The sequence below is a fragment of the Lithobates pipiens genome, unplaced genomic scaffold, assembly GCF_037356315.1.
Source record: "Lithobates pipiens isolate NorthernLeopardFrog02 unplaced genomic scaffold, aLitPip1_a1.2 Scaffold_25, whole genome shotgun sequence".
In the NCBI taxonomy this organism is placed as follows: Eukaryota; Metazoa; Chordata; class Amphibia; order Anura; family Ranidae; genus Lithobates; species Lithobates pipiens.
The window spans coordinates 202,869,672-202,891,867 of record NW_027507787.1 but is presented as its reverse complement, the minus strand read 5'-3'; the positions used below and the strand labels follow the sequence as shown (position 1 = coordinate 202,891,867).

General features: G+C 44.9%; 1 protein-coding gene across 2 annotated transcripts in view; it reads right to left on the bottom strand.

Annotated features, from left to right (window-relative positions):
• SLC18A2 (solute carrier family 18 member A2) overlaps window positions 1-10,239 on the bottom strand; it is a 64,558-nt gene extending 54,319 nt beyond the window's left edge. The window contains exons 1-2 of one of the 2 annotated variants that reach the window (XM_077455445.1): window positions 10,095-10,239; window positions 316-456 (exon numbers count right to left, since the gene is read on the bottom strand). In XM_077455445.1, coding sequence (XP_077311571.1) covers window positions 316-436 — 121 coding nt within the window. In that variant the 5' untranslated portion in view covers window positions 437-456; window positions 10,095-10,239. Of the gene's footprint in view, window positions 1-315; window positions 457-5,625; window positions 5,726-10,094 lie in introns of those variants that run through there. The other variant, XM_077455446.1, reaches the window with a different exon arrangement.
• Between the last annotated feature and the right edge of the window lie 11,957 nt (window positions 10,240-22,196).

Here is a 22,196-nt window from a genome sequence, read left to right as displayed (position 1 = left end):
TGACTGTAGACTTATTATGAAATATTGTGTATAAATGATGGACCAGTGTGATCTGCAAGTTTAGCCTGTGAGTATTGCAGGACATGGACAGATCTGACATCAGTGTGACAAGATTCAATCTTTCTGTATGGTTATAAACGCATTTCAGGTGGTTATTTAATTTTTTATGCTGTGCGTTCTAAAAATTTCATGGTCTAGAGTTTGTGGCGCTAGCACAAGCATGCGCATGTACAAACACACACCTGCACCAAGTGCAACAACCTACACACAAACGCACACACCCACTCAAGCACACACAAAGCGAGTAGCGCCTACCGACTACGGTGAGCAGCATGTTATCCAGCAGCAGGGCGATGAACACGATCAGGAGGATTAATTTCCGTGACTGTCTCCGTTCCCGCAGCCATCTCAAGAGGCTGAACTCCGTGGCCGACATGGCGAAGAACCGGACCACACCTATAAATGGAGAGAGAGATTAGAGAGTCGCCAATGAAAGGTGGTCACAAAATGGTCTGGGATTTCCATAACCCTCATTTATATTCAAATAAGTTGTCCAATCCTTCCCACCCAGCACCCCTCTAACACCACAGACCCCATAGAAAATACATGATTGACTCTGTTACGCAGAACGCTTCATAGATAGAGCATCAATCTGCCATACTGACAGGGCTAGCAGGGCTGGTTGTATAGAAATATGGGGTACTGAATGGTGAGAGCCTGTCAGGTTTTTATTGCTGTGTTCTGCTGGAAAAATGTACGGTGTCCTGGTGACAATGTGGGCTTGATTTACTAAAGGCAACTAGACTGTACACTCTGCAAGTGTAGTTGCTCCAGAGCTTAGTAAATGAGGTAAACCTTCACTTTGCAAAGAAAACCGGCACCATCGCGTGCAAGGAAGTAAGAAAAAAAATTAAAAATAATTTTGCTTGCACCTGATTGGATGATGGAAGTCAGCGGAGCTTTCCCTCATTTACTAAGCTATAGAGCAACTGCACTTGAAGAATGCACAATCTATTTTCCTTTAGTAAATCCACCCCTAGATGTCTACCGTAACTGGGACTAAAATCTGAAGAAATCTCATCAATGAGGACAAAGCTATAACAACCTAACAAAGCTGGCCTGTCCCACTCCTTCCCCCAAAAAAATAATAAAATATTGGCTTGAGTTTGGCCATAAAAACAAAAAACAAAAAACTGACCCCCAGAAGATGCAGCAATGGAATATAAACTACCTGGTAATGCCAGAACTCTGGTGTAGGTGAAAATAGACAGGTAGCCTGTATTAAAGGTATCCCACCATGTCTATTGAAATTCGAAGAACTCTAACCCATAGCAAGCCAGCATCAGTCATAACCCAAACCAACCCATCATCCTTAGCAAACTATCATAAGTAGACATGTGTGATTAGTGTCGTACGAATCGAAAATTCGTACGAATTTCCGGAAATTCATACGAATACGAAATACGAATTTTTATGCTTACGAATTTCACACGAAATACGAAATTTCGTTAACAAATTTCGGATCCAAATGAACAGAAACATGACTGGTGTTTTGTTCACCAATCAGAGGAAGTCAGCACAGCACAGGGATGGTGGGAGCCCCTCATAATGATAAATTCACCATAACAAACTTACGTTATTTTTACGAAAATGTAACAAACCTCATAGTTATAGTTTCATAGTTAGTAAGGTTGAATAAAGACACCAGTCCATCCTGAGTGAGTGTCTACAATCGCCCCTATCCCTGTACATTGCACACTCACATCACACATCCCTACCCTCAAGGAGCCCACAATCCAAGGTCCCCAGTCCTATACCAGGGCCAATTTTATACAGAAGCCAATTAACCTATCTGCATGTCTTTGGATTGTGGGAGGAAACCAGAGTACCCGGAGGAAACCCACGCAGGCACAGGGAGAACATGCAAACTCCAGGCAGGTAGTGTCATGGTTGGGATTTGAACCAGCAACCCTTCTTACTGCTAGGCGAGAGTGCTAACCACTACACCACTGTGTCGCCCAAACCTAAAAGTTAAAAACCCAGGAAGTCAGCACAGCACAGGGATGGTGGGAATCCCTCATAATGATAAATTCATCATAACAAACTTTTAACGACAAGTTTACGAATCTAACGAAAATTCGTATTTAATTAAATTTCGTACACGAATTACAAAATACATTTTTTTTTTCATATGAAACAAAATGGAACGAAGCAAAACTAATTTTTTCACGGCGCCGATGTCTAATCATCAGCATCAATCATAACCCAAACCTACCCATCATCATTTCTAATGGCAACCCATCACCCATAGCAAACCATCATCAGCATTCTGCCTTATCAATAGCATCCCATCATTAGCATTGTTCATAATTCATAGAAGCTCATTATCAGCAACATTCTCACCAATAGCAATCCATCATCATCATCAATTGTAACCCATAATCAGCATTAATTATAAACCTATAGCAATCTAGCATCAGCATCAGCCATAGCAACCCACCATCAACCTCAATTGTAATTTATAGCAACCCACCATCAGCATGATTCTTGAGAAATAGCAATCCTTAACCTGCATCAATTATAACCCATAGAAACCCATCATTAGCATCAATTGTAACCCATAGTAACCCATCACCAGCATTAATCTTAACCCATAGCAATCCATCACCAGCATCAGTCATAACCCACAGCAACCCACCATGAACATCCAATTGTAAGCCATAGCAAGCTATCATCAGCTGCAATATTAACCAATAGCAATACATCATTAGTGTCAATCAAAACTCATAGAAACCCATCAACAGCATCATTCTCAACCAATAGCAATCTTTAATCTGCAACAATTGTAACTCATAGCAACCCATCATCAGGCTCAACTGTAACCCCTGGAGACCTTTCATAAGTTCATTGTGACCAATACCTACCCATCATCATCATCAATAATAACTCATTACTGGCATAATTCTCACCATTAGAAATCCATCATCAGCTTCAATTCATCTTCAATCATAACTCATAGCAAGCTATTATCAGCATCATTCTCACCATTAGCAATCCACCAACGTTATCATTTGTTACCCATAGCAATTCATCCCCAGCATAAATCACAACCTATAGCAATTCATCAATAGCATCAGTCATAACCCATAGCAACCCATAATTACCATTAATCGTAACCTATTATCCGCATCATTCTTAACCAATAGCAACCCATCATTAGCATCAATCCATACTCAGAGCAACCTTCCATTATCGCAGCAACCCGTATCATCATTCTCAACCAATAGCAATCCTTATTCTGCATCAATTGTAACTCATAGCAACCCATCATTCGCATAAATTGTAAACCTTGGAAAACTTTCATAGGCATAAATTGAGATCAATACCTAACCCATTGTCATCATAATCAATCATAACTCATAGTCTCCCATTATCAGCATAATTCTCATCATTAGCAATCCATTAATAGCATCAATGGTAACCCATGACCAGCATAAATCATCACCTATAGCAATCTATCACCAGCAGCAGTCATAAACTCATCATCAACGTCAATTGTAACCAATAGCAAGCCATCATCAATATCATCCCTAACCAATAGCAACCCATCATAAGCTTCAAACAAAACCCAAAGCAACCCACCATCAGCATAATTCCCAACCGATAACAATCTTTAATCTGCATCAATTGTAAACCACAGCAACCCCTCATCAGCATCAATTGTAACCTATTCTAAGCATAAATTGTGACCAATATGTATACAACATCAGCATGAACTGTAACCCATAGCAACCAATCACCACTGTCATTCCTAACCCATAGCAACCTACCATCAATATCATTCATAACCCATAGCAACCATGGTCAACATTAGCAAGGCTGATCCATTGTCTGCCTATTGGTAGTAAGTGTGATAATATATAAATAGAATGATCCGTGAAATCTAACACACACACACACACACTCTTTGTATAAATCTAGTCTTGTGAATCCCTGGAGGGCACTGATCCCCATCGGAGGTGCCCATTCTTCCAGTGACCCCAGGCTCAGTGCTGCACGTGTGGTTGAAAGGTAATTTATCATTATTGCAGAAATGGGGCACCGTATTGTACTTTGTGCCACCCTGCAATCTCTGGCAGGAATAGAAGAATTCACTGATTAGAAGTTAGCGGATAAAAGTTTTCCAGAAAGACTATTGATGAGATTTGGGACTCCGCAAGGTGCGGGAAATCTGTATATCAGTCAACATTGGGATCTATTACGGAGGAGGGGGAGATAAGAAAATCAAACAATTCAATTAGAAAGCCTTCAGCAGCCCAGATTCATTCCTTTCTCCAGACAAGAGAGCGGAGGGAAGATGTCTGCAGAATATGATCAGTTGAATGAAGAGCCATGAAATGAGGTTAGCTGGAATATAGGGCAATGCAGGTTGGAGATTTCCTGAGGATGCTGCAGGCTCTATTCAGAGATTTCCACATCAAACTCTGAAGGAGGCTGGAGCAGCTGGGACAGGGGGACCAGGAATTCGGGAGGACTGTCAGGGGATCAGGATATGCAGCAGAAGGCTTAGGGTCTGGGGGGGATCTCTGCTTCTCTGGTGAAGTTTTGAGATAGGACAGAAGGATAAGAGTCTGGGGAGAGCTGTGCTATGGTGGGTCAGGATATGGAGCAGAGAGATGAGGGTCTGGGGCAGGGCAATCTTTAATATTGATTGGACCCTGGGCAAAGATTTTCTTGGGCTGCCCCACATGCAAGGTCGCTCTCCACCTGCTCTGAGTCTACAATAAATAGCAGCTAGATTTAAAATCAGTTTACGGAATCAGATCAGGCAGCGATTGTGATTGGTTGCCAGGGGTTACAGTGTATCATAACCGCTCACTGACTGACTGGCTGCTAGAGGTTACAGCACACTTTATGGCTCACTGATTATTTGCTAGAGGTTACAGCACATGACTTCTGCTTGTTGATTGGTTACTAGAGATTACTGCACAACATTACTGCTTACAAATTGGTTACTAGAGGTTACTGCATATCCTTACCACTCAATGATTGGTTGCAAGGGGTTAGTGCACATCATTACTGCTCACTGATTGGTTGCTAAAGGTTACAGCACATCATCTCCTCACTGCCTGCATACCATGGACTGGGGAGGAGAGGGCACCCATCAATAGACAGAAAACTCCAATGTAATGGGGATTCACATGCACCACTAATGTAATTTCGATTTACACCGACCATTAATGTAATGATGGCATTCACAGGAACCACTAATGTAATGGAGATTTAAACTGACCACCAATGTAAGGGGGACATTCGCATTGGCTGCTAGTTTCAATGAAAAGATTGTACACCAAGCCCCAATGTAATGAGAAGATTTACACTGACCACTAATGTAACTGAGATATTTAGCCTGCGTTCACATTTGTGTGTCTCGGGAACACATGCAAAATCACTTTCCTAACACCACAGAAACATACTGCCCTTTAGCCGATACACAGCAGTTCCATTAATTGTTAATGACACCCTCATGCATCTGCTGAGATGTGCGTATTCACATGCACCAAAATTCACGGTGCAGTGGCACCATGTTATGTTGAAAAAGGGTTCCATCTCCAATTTGCTTACCTTTGCAGGACAGGTTGATGTTAGGCTTAATGACCACAGTTGTAGGCAATACTTTCAAGCATGCACCTTTACCTCCCCGGTTGGCAGCATTCAGCAGAAGTGATGGTAGATATGACCTCAGGGGGGCATGATATATATATGAATGCCACCTCTATTTACATATCAATGCCGCCAGCCCGCTGCTATTTACATATTAATGACCCTGCTATTTACATATCAATGCATGTTATTTACATGTAAACACAGGAATAGGCAGAGCTGAGCAGCATTAGTAAAAACTTCACACTGAGATATGAGGACACAACATGGGACTAAAACTTCAAGGGACAAGGGAATTTGAACTGGGATAGTTGGCAAGTATGAGGCAGCTGCTTTGGGCCCCACAACAATGATGGGGTCCAGGGAAGATGCCCCTTTTGTCCAGCCTTAATGACGTCCCTGGTCTGGGGGATCTGTGCTGTGGGTTAGGATATGGAGCAAAGGGATAAGGGTCTGGGGGATCTGTGCTGTGGGTCAGGAAATGGAGCAGAGGGATAAGCATCTGGAGAGATCTCTGCTGCGGGTTGGAATATGGAGCAGAGGGATAAGGGTCTGGGAAAATCTGTGGTGTGGGTCAGGATATGGAGCAGAGGGATAAGGGTCTGAGGAGATCTGTGCTGTGGGTCAGGATATGGAGCAGAGGGATAAGTGTCTGGGGAGATCTGTGCTGTGGGTCAGGATACGGAACAGAGGGATAAGGATCTGGGGAGATCTGTGCTGTGGGTCAGGATATGGAACAGAGGGATAAACATCTGGGGAGATCTCTGCTGCGGGTTGGAATATGGAGCAGAGGGATAAGGGTCTGGGGAAATCTGTGGTGTGGGTCAGGATATGGAGCAGAGGGATAAGGGTCTGGGGAAATCTGTGGTGTGGGTCAGGATATGGAGCAGAGGGATAAGGGTCTGAGGAGATCTGTGCTGTGGGTCAGGATACGGAGCAGAGGGATGATGATCTGGGGAGATCTGTGCTGTGGGTCAGGATATGGAACAGAGGGATAAACATCTGGGCAGATCTCTGCTGTGGGTCGTAATATGGAGCAGTGGGATAAGGGTCTTGGAAGATCTCTGCTGTGGGTCACGATATGGAGTAGAGGGAGAAGGGTCTGGGGGATCTATGCTCTGGGTCAGGATATGGAGCTGAGGGATAAGAGTCTGGGAGATCTCTACTGCAGGTCAGGATATAGAGCAGATGGATAAGGATTTGGGGAGATCTCTGCTGTGGGTCAGGATATGGAACAGACGGATAAGTGTCTGGGGATCTGTGCTGTAGGTCAGGATATGGAGCAGAGGGATAAGTGTCTGGGGGATCTGGGCTGTGGGTCACGATATGGAGCAGTGGGATAAGTGTCTGAGGAGATCTGTGGTGTGGGTCAGGATATGGAGCAGAGGGATAAGGGTCTGGAGGTTCTGTGATGTAGGTCAGGATATGGAACAGAGGGATAAGGGTCTGGGGGATCTGTGGTGTGGGTCAGGATATGGAGCAGAGGGATAAGGGTCTGGGGGATCTGTAGAGATTGGACAGAGGTTTACGGATCGGAGGCGATCTCTGCTGGTGTTAGATGGAGCAGAGGGATATGGACCCAGAGAAATCTTTGCTGCTGGTCAGGAGATGGAGCAGAGGTATAAATAAGGATCAGGGGATCTCTTCTGGTGACAACAGATAAAGCAGAGGGATAGGGTTCTCGGGGACCTGTCGTGGGGGTCAGGTGATTATCTCTGGTAATGCACTAGGTGTGCGTGCCTTCCATTTCTGTTTTTTTTTTTATGAAGTAGAGGGGTAAGCATTTGAGACCTCCCTTCTGGGGATCAGGGCATGGAGCGAAGGGGTAAGGGTCAGGGGATCTCTACTGGTGTCAAGGGACCTAGCAGAGGGATAGGGGTCTGGGGGACCTGTACTGGGGGTCAGATGATGAAGCAGAGGGTAAGCATTTGGGGCATCCATTCTTGGGGTCAAAGAATGGAACTTATGAGTAAAAGAGTGGGGAGATCTGTGCTGTGGTCTTTCACCTCTTAGCTAGGGGTGGTGATCTCTGCTGCGGGTTTGGAAGTGGAGCAGGAGTATGAAAGTCTGGATCTCTGCTGCGAGTCAGGAGAAGGTACAGAAAGTTTAGGTCTGGGGTATGGGTTAGGGGGGTTCTCTGATGATGTACTAGGAGATGGGAAAGAGGGGTACAGGGCTGAGGAATTTCTAACAGGGTATTGGAAGGGGATATAAAAGCAATGAAGCCAGAGAAGAATAGAGGATGGGGAATTGGAAAAGAGGGATAAGGGTGGAAGGTTTCTTGGCTAAAGATGAGGAGGTGAGTCATTGGGGTAGGAGTCCGGGGGGGGGGGCACTTCTGCTGGAACATCTGGTGGGAATCAAGGTGGACTGGAACAGGAGTCGGGTGGATGGTGTGGGATCAGCAGGTGGTGCAGAGAGGTTAGGGTGTGAATCTTTTTTGGGGGATCAGGAAAACAAAATTGGGAGGACTTGCGCTAGAGTAGAGTTGTTGGTGGAGAATAAGGAGATGGAGCAGAGGGTTAAACGTCTTTAGTGCTACAGGAGAAAATTTCTAAAACAATTCTGCTGGAAAATCAGAAATGACTCTGAAAGGACTGAAAGAGGTAGCTAATAGACGGTGGAGTAAAAGAGGATTCGGCAGAGGTAAAGGTTTGGTCCTACAAAAGAAGGCGTCTAGAGGGACTCTGTTGGGGAGCCAGAAAAATAACTAGAGGGGCAGGAGTAAGGCAGATAGTGGGCGATCAGGGTTTGGGGCACAGCAGTAAGGAAAGGATCTGATAGTGTTGGGGAACTTTTCCCAGGGGATTTTCTGCTTAGGAACCTTAGGATCGGGGTGAGGCAGGGTTGCATCTATAGCAAAGAGTGAGGAGTCCACTAAGGAAAGATATGTGGGGGTTTTCCTTGAAGGGAGAAAGAAAGACAGGTTTTGGGGGATCTGAGGACAGAATCCTGTCCAGGATAGGAAGCCCTACATGGTGGTCTTTCCCGGGGGGAAAGAATTGAAATAATCAATAGCAGAAGCAAAAAGGTAATGGAAGAATTCGGGAGGTCAGAGTTTGCACAGACATTAAGTTCCCAGGTAACAGAGGAAGTTGGGAAGAGTCTTTTGCTGGTGTATCTGGAGTTAGGCAGAATGATCAGGTTGGAGGGATGTGGGGCATGTGAATAGGGGTCTATGTTCAACGAGTAGAATGTGGTCCAGATATGGAAGTAGTCATCGTGATCCTGCAATGGGGAAAAGGACTGGTTGGGGAGAGCTGTATCTTGGATAGACAGATAAGAGAGGTAGAAAGACTTGGAACAGATGGATAAGAATGAAGTAAAGTAGGATGATCTGGGACAGAAGGATAAGGATAGGTAGGGTGATCCGGGACAGAAGGATAAGGATAGGTAGGGTGATCCAGGACAGATGGATAAGGATAGGTAGGATGATTTGGGACAGATGGATAAGGATAGGTAGGATGATCTAGGACAGATGGATAAGGATAGGTAGGATGATCTGGGACAGATGGATAAGGATAGGTAGGATGATCTGGGACAGATGGATAAGGATAGGTAGGATGATCTGGGACAGATGGATAAGGATAGGTAGGATGATCTGGGACAGATGGATAAGGATAGGTAGGATGATCTGGGACAGATGGATAAGGATAGGTAGGATGATCTGGGACAGATGGATAAGGATAGGTAGGATGATCTGGGACAGATGGATAAGGATAGGTAGGGTGATCTGGGACAGATGGATAAGGATAGGTAGGGTGATCTGGGACAGATGGATAAGGATAGGTAGGGTGATCTGGGACAGATGGATAAGGATAGGTAGGATGATCTGGGACAGATGGATAAGGATAGGTAGGATGATCTGGGACAGATGGATAAGGATAGGTAGGATGATCTGGGACAGGTGGATAAGGATAGGTCGGGTGATCTGGGACAGATGGATAAGGATAGGTAGGGTGATCTGGGACAGATGGATAAGGATAGGTAGGATGATCTGGGACAGATGGATAAGGATAGGTAGGGTGATCTGGGACAGAAGGATAAGGGATAGGTAGGATGATCTGGGACAGATGGATAAAGGTAGGTAGGATGATCTGGGACAGGTGGATAAGGGTTTGGAGCAGGCGGATGATGTGGGATAGACAGATTAGAATAGGTAGGATGATCTGGGACAGGTGGATAAGGATAGGTAGGATGATCTGGGACAGATCGATAAGGGTTTGGAGCAGGCGGATGATGTGGGATAGACAGATTAGAATAGGTAGGATGATCTGGGACAGGTGGATAAGGATAGGTAGGATGATCTGGGACAGGTGGATAAGGGTTTGGAGCAGGCGGATGATGTGGGGTAGACAGATAAGAATAGGTCGGATGATCTGGGACCATGGAAGGTGCAGTCTGGAGGTCTGCGCAGGAAGGACTCTTACCTGAGCTTGTTGGAAGTTGCTCTCCAGCTGTTGGCTGCAGATGGGAGGTGAGTGTAGCAGAGTGGGATCGGAGAGAGACTGGAGAGGGAGGGGAGGCAGCACTTGGAGCCCCCCCACCCAGCTCCTTCCTGACGTCACTCTGCACTTCAGTCACTTAACCCCTCAGAGACTGGCACAGCACAAACTGTGTGTTCACTGCCAGCAGCCACATGGAGCACCTGGCAGACTCTCATCATTTACACCGCACTGTGTCAGTTATTATTAATGGTCACAGGATGACTCTAGATATAGAAACTATCAGTCATCTGAATAGGAAATTTTCAGCCAGTTCCTGCAGTCAAAGGCTGCTTTCTGGATACATCCATCATATTCTGTGACAGAAAGGAACTGGCATACAAATACATACATACTTAGAAAATGGAGTCACTTCATTAGCATTACTAGGATGATAAAAGACCTGGGGCACTCTGGGGCAAATAGAGTCTGAGCCCATTGCTGTATACACTGACATTGCACACATCTGCCGAAATCTTTGCATGTGCAAAATATGCCTTATTACTGTGCCGCAAGTGAAGCTCAGAATCATTTATAAAAACTAAACTTCCATTACATATTCTTTTCTGCACACATAATAATACACAGAGGGGGTTATTTACAAAAGGAAAATCCACTTTGCACTGCACTCGCTCTAAAGGGGTAGATCTGAAATGAGGGGAAGCTCTGCTGATATTATCATCCCATCATGTGCAAGCTAAAATGCTGTTTTTTATTTACCTTGCATTTCCCCCTCGGATCTACAGCGACTTTACTTCCAAGTGCATTTGCAGTGCAAAGTGGATTTTCCTTTAGTAAATAACCCCCAGAGAGCTTACACTTCTGATCTTCATTAACCTCTTGCCGACCGCTTCAAGCCGATATACGTCGGCAGAAGGGCTCGTACAGGCAAACTAGCGTACCTGTGCATGGCCCTTTAAGAGGCGGCCAGTGGGCGCGCGCGGCAAGCTTTGTGAATTGGGTAACGGGTCCCACGGACTCAATTGCCATGGGGATACTCAAAATTGCATCACGGGGGGGAGAGAACGCGGATATGCTAATGTAAACAAGCATCTCCCTGTTCTGCCTAGTGACAGTGTCGTTAATCTCTGCTCCCTGTGATCGGGAGCCGAGATCAGTGATGTGTCACATGTAGCCACGCCCCCCACAGTTAGAAACACTCCCCAGGGCACACTTAACCCATACACTGCCTCCTAGTGGTTAACCCCTTCACTGCCATTTACACAGGAATCAGTGCATTTGTATAGCACTGATTGCTGTATAAAGGACAATGGTCCCAAAAATGTGTCAAAAATGTCCGATGTGTCCACCATAATGTCGCAGTCATGATAGAAATCGCTGATTGCCGCCATTACTAGTAAAAAAAAAAAAAAAAAGAATTAATAAAATGAATAAAAATGCCATAAAACTATCCCCTATTTTGTAAACGCTATAACTTTTGCGTAAACCAATCAATATACGCTTATTGCGATTTTTTTTTTTTTTTACCAAAAATATTTTCGAAGAATACGTATCAGCCTAAACTGAGGAAAAAAGATATAAGAAAAGCTTGGAAATACGGGACTTTTAAGGTACCTAATAATACAAGTTACACATAATGACAGATTAAAACAAACAAGTAATCTTTATTTAGAAAAAGTTAAAAGAAGAAAATGTAATGACTGCAATCATGCCTGCTAACATAGGTCTATACATATAGCCTAGGAAAAAAGACAAAAATGAATACATAATAACAATAAATACTGTTTTTATGTATTATTATGTATTACATTTTGTCTTTTTTCCTAGTTATATACATCTAGAGTGGGGTATATTTCTCTGTATACTCAGCAAAAGTACTCTGTGTCCTTTTTCCTGAAGAAGCCACATAAGCGAAACATGTCGAAAAAATGGGAAACTGAGTGTTTTATGTATTTGAGTGCTATAATCCCTGTTTTTCTGTAATAGGCTTTATGTATAGACCTATGTTAGCAGGCATGATTGCAGTCATTACATGGTCTTTTAACTTTTTCTAAATAAAAATTACCTGTTTGTTTTAATCTGTCATTATGTGTTACTTGTATTATTAGGTACCTTAAAAGTCCTGTATCTCCAAGCTTTTCTTATGTCTCTCAATTTTGGGATGTTGATACTATACTCTGCAGCTATGGAACTGATCTTTATCCAACATTTTCAAATATGAGGAAAAAATATGTTTTTTTTATATATATTTTTGGGGGATATTTATTATAGCAAAATGGAAAAAATAATGAATTGTTTTCAAAATTCTCGCTCTTTTTTTGTTTATAGCACAAAAAATAAAAACCACAGAGGTGATCAAATACCACCAAAAGAAAAGTCTATTTGTGGGAAAAAAATGACGTCAATTTTGTTTGGGAGCAACGTCCCACGACCGCGCAATTATCAGTTAAAGAGACGCAGTGCCGAATCGCAAAAAGTGCTCTGGTCAGGAAGGGGGTAAATTCTTCCGAGGCTGAAGTGGTTAAAATAACTAGGCGCTACTATGCAACCAGCGACTGTTGAGACCAAAAAAACACCTAGGTAAGGAGCAACTAGTATCTACGGTAGAGCAGTTAGGACTACAGTATATGTTGCAAAATATAGTATATTGAGTGCAGCAGTCAGGACAGGGCATAAAACTTAAAGTGCACTGTTCAAGACTAAGTAATGTACAACACGGCATATAAAGTGCAACAGTCAGGTCCTTATAATGGGCAACATAGTGAATAGAGTATAGCTGTCAGGACTATATAATATACAACATAACATATGAAGTGAATGATCAAAACTATGTAATGTACAATATAGTGTATAAAGTACAAGAGTCATGCCTTAAAGTGATTGTAAAGGATCGTTCGTTTTATTTATTTTATTTTTTTAAATAACAAACATATCATACTTCCCTCCACTGTGCAGCTCGTTTTACACAGAGTGGCCCCGAATATCCTCTTCTGGGGTCCCCCGGCGGCGCTCGCGGCTCCTCCCCGCATCAGATAACCCCCTAGAAGAAGTGCTCTCTCGAGGGGGTTACCATGTGGGCGTGCTCCCGAGTCCAGCATTTGCATCCACAGATATGAATTCCAGATTCAGCCCCACCCCCTGGCACCCGCATCATTGGATTTAATTGAGAGCAGCAGGAGCCAATGGCTGCACATATAGTGCAGCAGACAGAACTAAAGCATCAAAACGATGTAATTGCACTGCACAGTTTGTGCAGGTTAGTAGTCAGGAGTAAGTGTCCATGTTGTTTTGTTCAGTGTTCTCCTTTACGTGACATAGTGAAGTGAGAGGCGGAAAAGGAGGAATACCTATGGGAAGTGGGGCGCCTGCGTCTCCATATATTGTGCAAGGCAAATTCCGCCAACAACCTACCAAATCTTGTTAAAGTAGACGGGCACGGGGCAGGAACATCAGGGCCCGATTTGTCAAGGAAAGGGTCTATCACCATGTTGAAGTCCCCCAACAAAATAGCTGAAGTTGTCAGATGCTGGGCCATTAAATATTACATTTAATATAATTATAATTTAATTTAATTATATATTAAATTCAAGCCAACACGCAGGACAGAAAACTGGGATGGGGGGGGGGTAATATGGCAGTAATTGCAATTAAATCCCGCTCCATCCTAACATATAAAAAATAAATCTGCCCTAGGAGTACGATCCCATTGTCAGGAGCTGGAATTGTATATTTTTCGCAACAAGAACTCCTACTCCTTGAGAATTGGAGCGGTAAAGGGGGCCTGGTACACGCAGCCCACCCAAGTCTTTTTAAGTGCAAGCTGTAGCTGGCCAGTAATATGAGTTTCCACTAAGACTATCACATCAGCCTGCATTGATATAAGATGGGATAAGATTGCATTTAGGCTTAGCTCGCATCCTTCTTCAGCATGCCCTTTTACACTGGTTTCTAGCATGTCCACCTACAGTGCCCCCTTACATACTTGGTTAGCACTCAGCCTGCCCCCTTACATTGGTGGTCAGTGCTCAATGTGTTCTCTTACATTAGTGGCTAATGCTTAGTGCACCCCCTTAAATTGATAGCCAGTGTGCCTCCTTACACTGGTGGTCAGTGCTAAGTGTTTCTCTTACATTGGTGATCAGTGCTCAGCATTCCCCTTTACATTGATGGTCAGTGAACAGTGTGCCTCTTACATTGTTGGTTGGTGTGTCCTCTTATATTGGTGATCAGTGTGCCCTTTACATTGGCAGTCATTGCTCAGTGTTCCTCCTTACAGTGGTAGTCATTGCTCAGCATTCCCACTTATACTGATGATCGGTGTGTTCCCTTACATTGGTGGTCCGTAATTATTGTGTCCCCTTACATTGGTGGTCAGTGTGTCCCCTTACGTAGGTCGCTATTATGTCCTCTTACGTTGGTAATCAACATGTCCCCTTATGTAAGTGGTCACTATGCTTCCTTACATTAGTGGTCAATGTGTCCCTTTACATTGGTAGTCATTATATGTACCCTTACATTGGTGGTCAGTGTTTCCTCTTAAATTAGTGGTCAACATGTCCTCTTAGAGTGTTGATCATTTTGTCCCCTAACATTGATGGGGTGGTCAATTCTTAGGATCTCATCCTGGCTGCCTCCCCATTCATAAGCAATCAATGTAGAAATACATATGAACAAGCTTGGAGGTGGGAGCACTGGATTCCTCAAGAACCCAGGGAAAAGTATCTGCAACTAATTAATAAGTATTTAAATTACACGGTGGGAAGTTTGCAGCCTTAGGTCCTAGTGCACCAGACACCACTGAATCACATCAACTATTTGGAAATATGAAAGTGAAGGTGACGAGTTAGGGCATATCGCATTGATTGAAAGGGTAGAGTGGGGATTAGTGACACTCATAGGAAGGGTAGAGTGGGGGTGAGTGACACAGATAAAAGGGGTAAGGTGGGAGCAAGTGACACTGATAGAATCTCCTTCGAGAAGTTCTCCTGCCTGCTATCGTTGGGGCACTGTATAAGTATATTTGCACTTAACAGTCCCAGTTAACCTGCATGCAGTATAAGTACAGTATAGATACGATATAGTCTCGGTACAGGGTAGATATGGTTCAGATGCAATAAAGGTCTGATATAATGCGGTATAGGTGCAGTCTGGGTTCGGAATAATTGTGGCATAGAGTGCAGTATGAGTGTGGTATGGATTGGGTACACTTGGTGTCTTACTCATTGTCACTGCTAGCACTATTAAAAATGGGCAGATAGCCCTTTCACAAGTTCCCGGGATGCTGCTGTGGACACTCACTGTAGAAGGGGGCTCCCTCAGTCTCCCTCCATTGATCAGTGGTGGGAATCAGAGGGTGAGTGGATGTTCCAGCACACAGAGGTGCAGGATCTGGTGTTGCTCTTTCCCTGGGGGGTCCTCGTTCTCACTCTCAGGCTGGGATCTCCGCTGGCAGGTGAATACTCAGATAAAGGTGCTCTGTTCTCCCTCTCTTCTTGGTACGTAGGGGAAGAACTTTCTCTGGGCAGGTTGACAAAAATCGTCTTGCCAATCCTCCTGCTGGACAGTGTCCATTGGGATCTGTGTTCCAAAGAGTCTATGGGTCCCATTATTTGGCTACTGCCTCAAACTACAACTCCCAGGATTCTCAGTGCTCTGAATAGATGTCTATGGGCCTGCTTGGCTTTAGGTCTCCCCCTGCAGACCAGAGTAGAATGTTGCAGGATAACATCATTATTTCAGAAGAAGGAGAGAAAAATAAAAGGCAATGTCTCCTTTTCTATATTGCAGTAGCCCAGCACCTGGTTACACTGAGAAGGAAATTGAAGCGTGGATGTGCATGACTGATAGAACAAGGATCAGTATAAGGACTGAGAAGGGAAATAGAAGGGCTGAGTGACACTGATAGAACACAAATCTGCTGTAGAAATGAGGGAGAAAGGGAAGAGCGATGGGGAATGACATTGACAGGACAAGGACTGACCATAGGGATGAAGGAGAGAAGGGGAAGAGCAGTGGTGAGTAGCTCTGATAGAACAAGGATCTTCTGCAGATTGGGAGAAAAGAGGAAGAGTGGGTATAATGCCGCGTACACACTTTCCGGCAGACTAGGTCCGACGGTCTTCCTGACTGACTTTTCAGCGGAGTTCCGACTGACTTCCAAACTAACGGACTTGGCCACACAAGAACGGACTAAGTCCGTTCGAAAGTCCGTTCATTTTGAATGTGATGACGTAAGAAAAAAAAAGGAAGTTCACTAGCCAGTAGCCAATAGCTTCCCTTGCGTTTTCCCGATAGGAATTGAGTCCGTCGGACAGATTTGAAACATGTTTCTATTTCTAGGTCCGTCAGATTTTTATAGCGAAAAATGATCGGATTAGCCCACACGCAATTGGATTGTCAGACGGACTGATTCCGTCGGACCTAGTCTGCCGGAAAGTCCGGTTGTGCGTCGGTGGCATAAGTGACACTTAAAGAACAAGGACTGGCTGTAGGAATGTAAGAGAAGGGGAAGAGTTTGGGTGAGTTACACTACTGCCGCGTACACACGATCAAACAATCCAGTGGAAAAGTCCGGCGAACTCAAGTCCGCCGGACAATCCCCCCCGTGTGTAGCCTCCAGCAGACTTTTTTTACCCAAAAGTCTGGCGGACTTAGAAAGTAGTTTTGCACTCCAATCTTCCCGTCGGACTCGCTTTTCGGCGGACAATCCGGCCGTTGGTATGCCAGCCCGCCGTACTTTTGAAATGAGCTGACTTTTCCAGCGCGGAGAAAAGTCCGCTCATTTTGAGCGCGTCTCCAGGTAGACGGGGCCAGCGAAGGAGGCGTCGCTGGCCCCGTCACCTGGTATGGACTTAAAGGGGAAACCCAACGCCGAAAAAATCTGCGTGGGGGTCCCCCCCAGGTCCACATCAGACCCTTGTCCAAGCACGCTACCCGGCCGGCCAGGAAAGGGGGGGACGAGCGAGCGCCCCCCCCCCCCTCCTGAGCCGTACCAGGTCGCGTGCCCTCAACATGGGGGGTGCCTTGTCCCCATGTTGATCAGTCCTCTGGGACTGTGACATCCTCTGGGACTGTGACATCATACTGGGTGGGGACATCATCGGTGATGTCCCTATATAAGTCGCCGCGCGCCGTGTCCCGGTCATTGTGAGCAGAGAGAGCGACGGAGCAACATCTGAAGAGAAGAACAGAAGACGTCGACAGCGGCGACGGCGGCGACAGAAGACCGGGCCACCGCCTGTAAAAGAGCTAGAAGAAGGTGCGGTGGCCCGGCAAGAACCGAAGAGGGGGACAAGACCCCCGAAGTCGGAAGAAGAGGGCGGCGGCGAACCCACCTTGGAACCCTCCTTCCAGTTACTGTGCCTCGGGCTAGCCAGCCCTGAGACTCGGAAACGGATGGATCCACACCCCAGGCCATGAGGGCCTCTGGGGGCTGGTCAGAAGGACCAGGACCATGGAGTCAGAACATACTTCTGGACCGGAACCTCGAACCACAACATTGTACCCCATGCTCATTCACATAAGGTGGGGGGCCGGTATCCGGGGGCCCCCTTATTGAAGGGGGCTCCCGGATTCCGATAAGCCCCCTGCCCGCAGACCCCGACAACCAACGGCCAGGGTTGTCGGGAAGAGGCCCTTGTCCTCATCAACATGGGGACAAGGTGCTTTGGGGTGGGGGGGCCGTGCGGCCCCCCCTTCTCCAAGGATCCCCCCCTTCTTGAGGGCACGCGGCCTGGTACGGCTCAGGAGGGGGGGGGCGCTCGCTCGTGTCCCCCTTTCCTGGCCGGCTGGGTAGCGTGCTCAGACAAGGGTCATATGTGGACCTGGGGGGGACCCCCACGCCGATTTTTTCGGCGTTGGGGTTCCGCTTTAAGTCCATACCAGGTGACGGGGCCAGCGACGCCTCCTTCGCTGGCCCCGTCTACCTGGAGACGCGCTCAAAATGAGCGGACTTTCCTCCGCGTGTGTGGGCGAGTCCGTTCATTTCAAAAGTATGGCGGATAGTCCGGCGGACTTAGTACGCCATATTAGTCCGCTGAAAAAGTGTCGTGTGTGGGCAAGTAGCCCGTTCGGAAAGTCTGGCGGACAGTCCGGCGGACTTACCGCTGGACTTAGTCCGGCGGTAAGTCCGCTGGGTCCGCCGGACTAAGTCCGCCGGATAGTCGGCTACGTGTGTACGCGGCATAAGACAAGGAGTAGGAGTGCTTTTATTCATTAATTGGAGCCGCTTTGAATCTAGAATGGAACATTATTGGTCTTGTGCAATTTCCCACGGTGCGGAGTAACTTATTTTGAGGTTTCCGGAGGTGGCTGTATTTCCCTTTTGTAGTAATTTTAGTATTTGGTGATTTTTCTAATTAGACTGATATTAGCCAGGATGTGAGGGGTGTGTGTGCGGCACTGATCCCCCACCCCATGCACATCACGCTGCCTTCTATGTAAATTGAACCCAGCAGAGCCGGTGCGGGAATAGTACAGAATATTATTAGCCGCGCTATGAATAATCAGCCTTAATGAGATGATTTAATAATGTATGGCGTTCCCCTCCGTCTAATCTCACTAATTTTCCTCCTTCTGGTGAGAAACATTCATAATTTTTGTGTTGGAAATGTCCAAAGTGCGGGTCACTGAGCGATGAGGATGGAGCCAGAGAAATCATTGGAGTCAGGAAACGCCTATTCATTGGGTCAGCCAATCAGAATGGACAGTGAACAACATGGCTAAACCTATATGGGCTGGGGGTCCTACAAAAAAAGCCACTCTGGGGCCCCCAGCCTGTCTAATCTCCATCTCAAGGGTAATATCTCCAGTAATATGAACAGTTTTTTATAGATTCCTGAACTTTATATATAAATAAATTAAACTGTGTCTTCTTTTTCAAAGTTAGCGCTGATCAGACAGCTCCGGGCCCTAAAGCAATTGCATGGTGTGATATGGCTTGATTTCATATACTGGGCTTGCAGCAATTTACTCTATTGAAGACAATCTTTCCTGTGTTTACTTTATCAACTGCTGAACTGCAGCAGCCAGACAAATTAGTGAATATAAGATGGAATCACCCCCTGACATACCCACATTTCCATACAGGTTATCACTGCTGCAAAGATCTGGGGGACGGGCTGTATTAAGGTGCCTATCCATTGCAGTGGCTATTTTATTGGGTCTCAGGCTGTTTGTAGAAATAAGACTGATCTCTCGGAATCTGAGGACAAGGTTGGATGTACTCATGCTCATAACTCTGACATACGCTATATTACTAAAAGTATTGGGACGCCTACCTTTACACGCACTTGAAATGTAATGGCATCCCAGTCTTAGTCCGTAGGGTTCAATATTGAGTCGGCCCACCCTTTGCAGCTATAACAACTTCAACTTATCTGGGAAGGCTGCCCACAAGGTTTAGGAGTGTGTCTATGGGAATGTTTGACCATTCTTCCAAAAGCGCATTTGTGAGGTCAGGCACTGGTGTTGGACAAGAAGGCCTGGTCTCCCCTCTAATTCATCCCAAAGGTGTTCTATCGGGCTGAGGTCAGGACTCTGTGCAGGCCAGTCAAGTTCCACCACCCCAAACTCGCTCATCCATGTCTTTATGGACCTACCTTTGTGCACTGATGCGCAGTCATGTTGGAACAGGAAAGGGCCATCCCAAACTGTTCACACAAAATTGGGAGCATGAAATTGTCCAAAATGTCTTGGTATGCTGATTCCTTAAGAATTCCCTTCACTGGTGTTGTGATTAAAATGGTATTTCTATATACCTGACAAAGACCAGCTAGAGGTATAACTAACGCAATTACAATACTCATGAAACCCTTTACTTAACACTGCAGTATTAAGGAGACAACAAGAAGAGATGGGTCAATATTAAAATTCAGCGGTTGTCTGGTTTATTCTGGGAGGGGCTGCATTTTATATGCACCCCTATCAGCCAATCATTGCATAGAACATGGGTGGGGTTAATACAAAGGCGTACACTACATATCATCATTACATATCATTAATTATGTCATCTGCTTCTGAATCACAGTCATGAGATATGTGGCCCAGACATATTGTGACACAATTTCTCTATTTAGACAGTACAGAATAAAACTGCTTATGCAAGCTATATTTTCCTATATGCATGTCTACAGAAAAACTGCCACAGTCTGCAAATACAGAGTTTAAACTGACTAGTAGGTTAAGCCAAGTTTAATCTTATATGAACTTGCAGAGATGGGGGTCACTATTGTTCAGTCATATTACTACAACTGGAACTAAGGGGCCAAACCCAACCCCTGAAAACCAACCCCACACCATAATCCCCCCTCCACCAAATGATTTGGACCAATGCACAAAGCAAGGTCCATAACGACATGGATGAGCGAGTTTGGGGTGGAAGAACTTGACTGGTCTAACCTTAACCCAATAGAACACCTTTGGGATGAACTAGAGCTGAGACTGAGAGCCAGGTCTTCGCATCCACATTGGTTATCGAATAAAAGCAGCTGGCAACTCCATACCATTAAGCGTATTTATTTTCAAGCCTTCACAGTGAGTACAGTCAGCAGCAGACTAATTTCGGCGATAAGCCTTGTTCTCATCCACATCAGTTCACAAATGCGCTTCTGGAAGAATGGTCAAATATTCTCATAGACACACTCCTAAACCTTGTGGCCCATTTGAAATGGTTAAAGCTGCAAAGGGTGGGCCAACTCAATATTGAACCCTACGGACTAAGGCAGGCAGGCGGCCCAATACTTTATCTAATAATATGTTTTTCGTAGCACTGTTCAGGGAACACTGAGCCAGTCACATCAGTCTCTGCAGCAGAGAAGCTTAGCCTCTAATATCTCCACCAAAGCCACACACTTATTAATATTATACATTTAATGTATATATAGCTATGACATAATCTGTGGTGTTGAGCAGAAAACTGTAAGCAAGTCACATCAGTCTCTGTACCAAAGGAGCTTACACCATTGTTAAACACTCCTAGTAATATTATATATTTATATAGTTCTCACATATTCTGTACATAGAGCACTGAGCCAGTCACATCAGTCTTATCCAGAGGAGCTTACACTTTAATGTCCCACCATAGTCACACATTATAATTATTATACATTTATATGGCTCTGACATTATCTATAGTAGTGTACAAAGAACGCTGAGTCTGTCATACAGTCTCTGCACCAATGGAGCTTACACTCTATGATTATACAGTGCTCAAGATTTTAAACAATATCTCAATGAACACAATAACAATTTTCAAATTTTTGATAAAACTAGTTTTATAGAACATTTGTTTAGCTCATTACATAAAAGAAAGGTTAAATCTTCAGTTTTGTTCAAATTAGATGATGTAAAAATGAATACACCCCACAACAAAAACTACTACATCTTGTATTTTGTATGACCTCCATGATTTGTAAGGACAGCACCAAGTCTTCTAGGCATGGAATGAACAAGTCGGCGACATATTGCAACAATCTTTTGGAGAGTGATGCTCAACTTGTCTCTTTAGAATTCCCCATAGGTGTTCCCCAATTGTGTTCAGATCAGGAGACCTACTTGGCCACTGAATTGCTTTCATCCTGTTCTTCTTCAGGAATTCTTCAGAAATCCAACAGTGGCCTTAGATGTGTGTTTTGGATCATTGTCATGTTGGAAAAGTGCATGACGACCAAGGGCACTGAGTGATGGTAACATCTTCTTTTTCAATATAGAGCAGTACATCTGTGAAGTCATGATGATACCATCAATGAAATGCAGCTCACCGACACCAGTAGCACTCATGCATCACACAGAAGGACACTGCCATGTTTCACTGTAGGCACCATGCATTTGTCTTTGTATCTCCTTACCTTTGAGTTCCAAAAACATTTATCTTGGTCTCATCAGTCTAGAGTACAGAGTCCCAGTAGTCCTTCTTTATCAGCATGAGCCCTGGCAAATTCTAGGTGGGCTTTTTTGTGCATGGGCGTTAGGAGAGGCTTTCTTTGTGGACAATGCCCATGCATGCCATTCCTCTGCAGTGTATGCCATATTGTGTCACGGGAAACAATCACCCCAGTTTGCCTTTCTACTTCTTTAGCTAACTGCAGT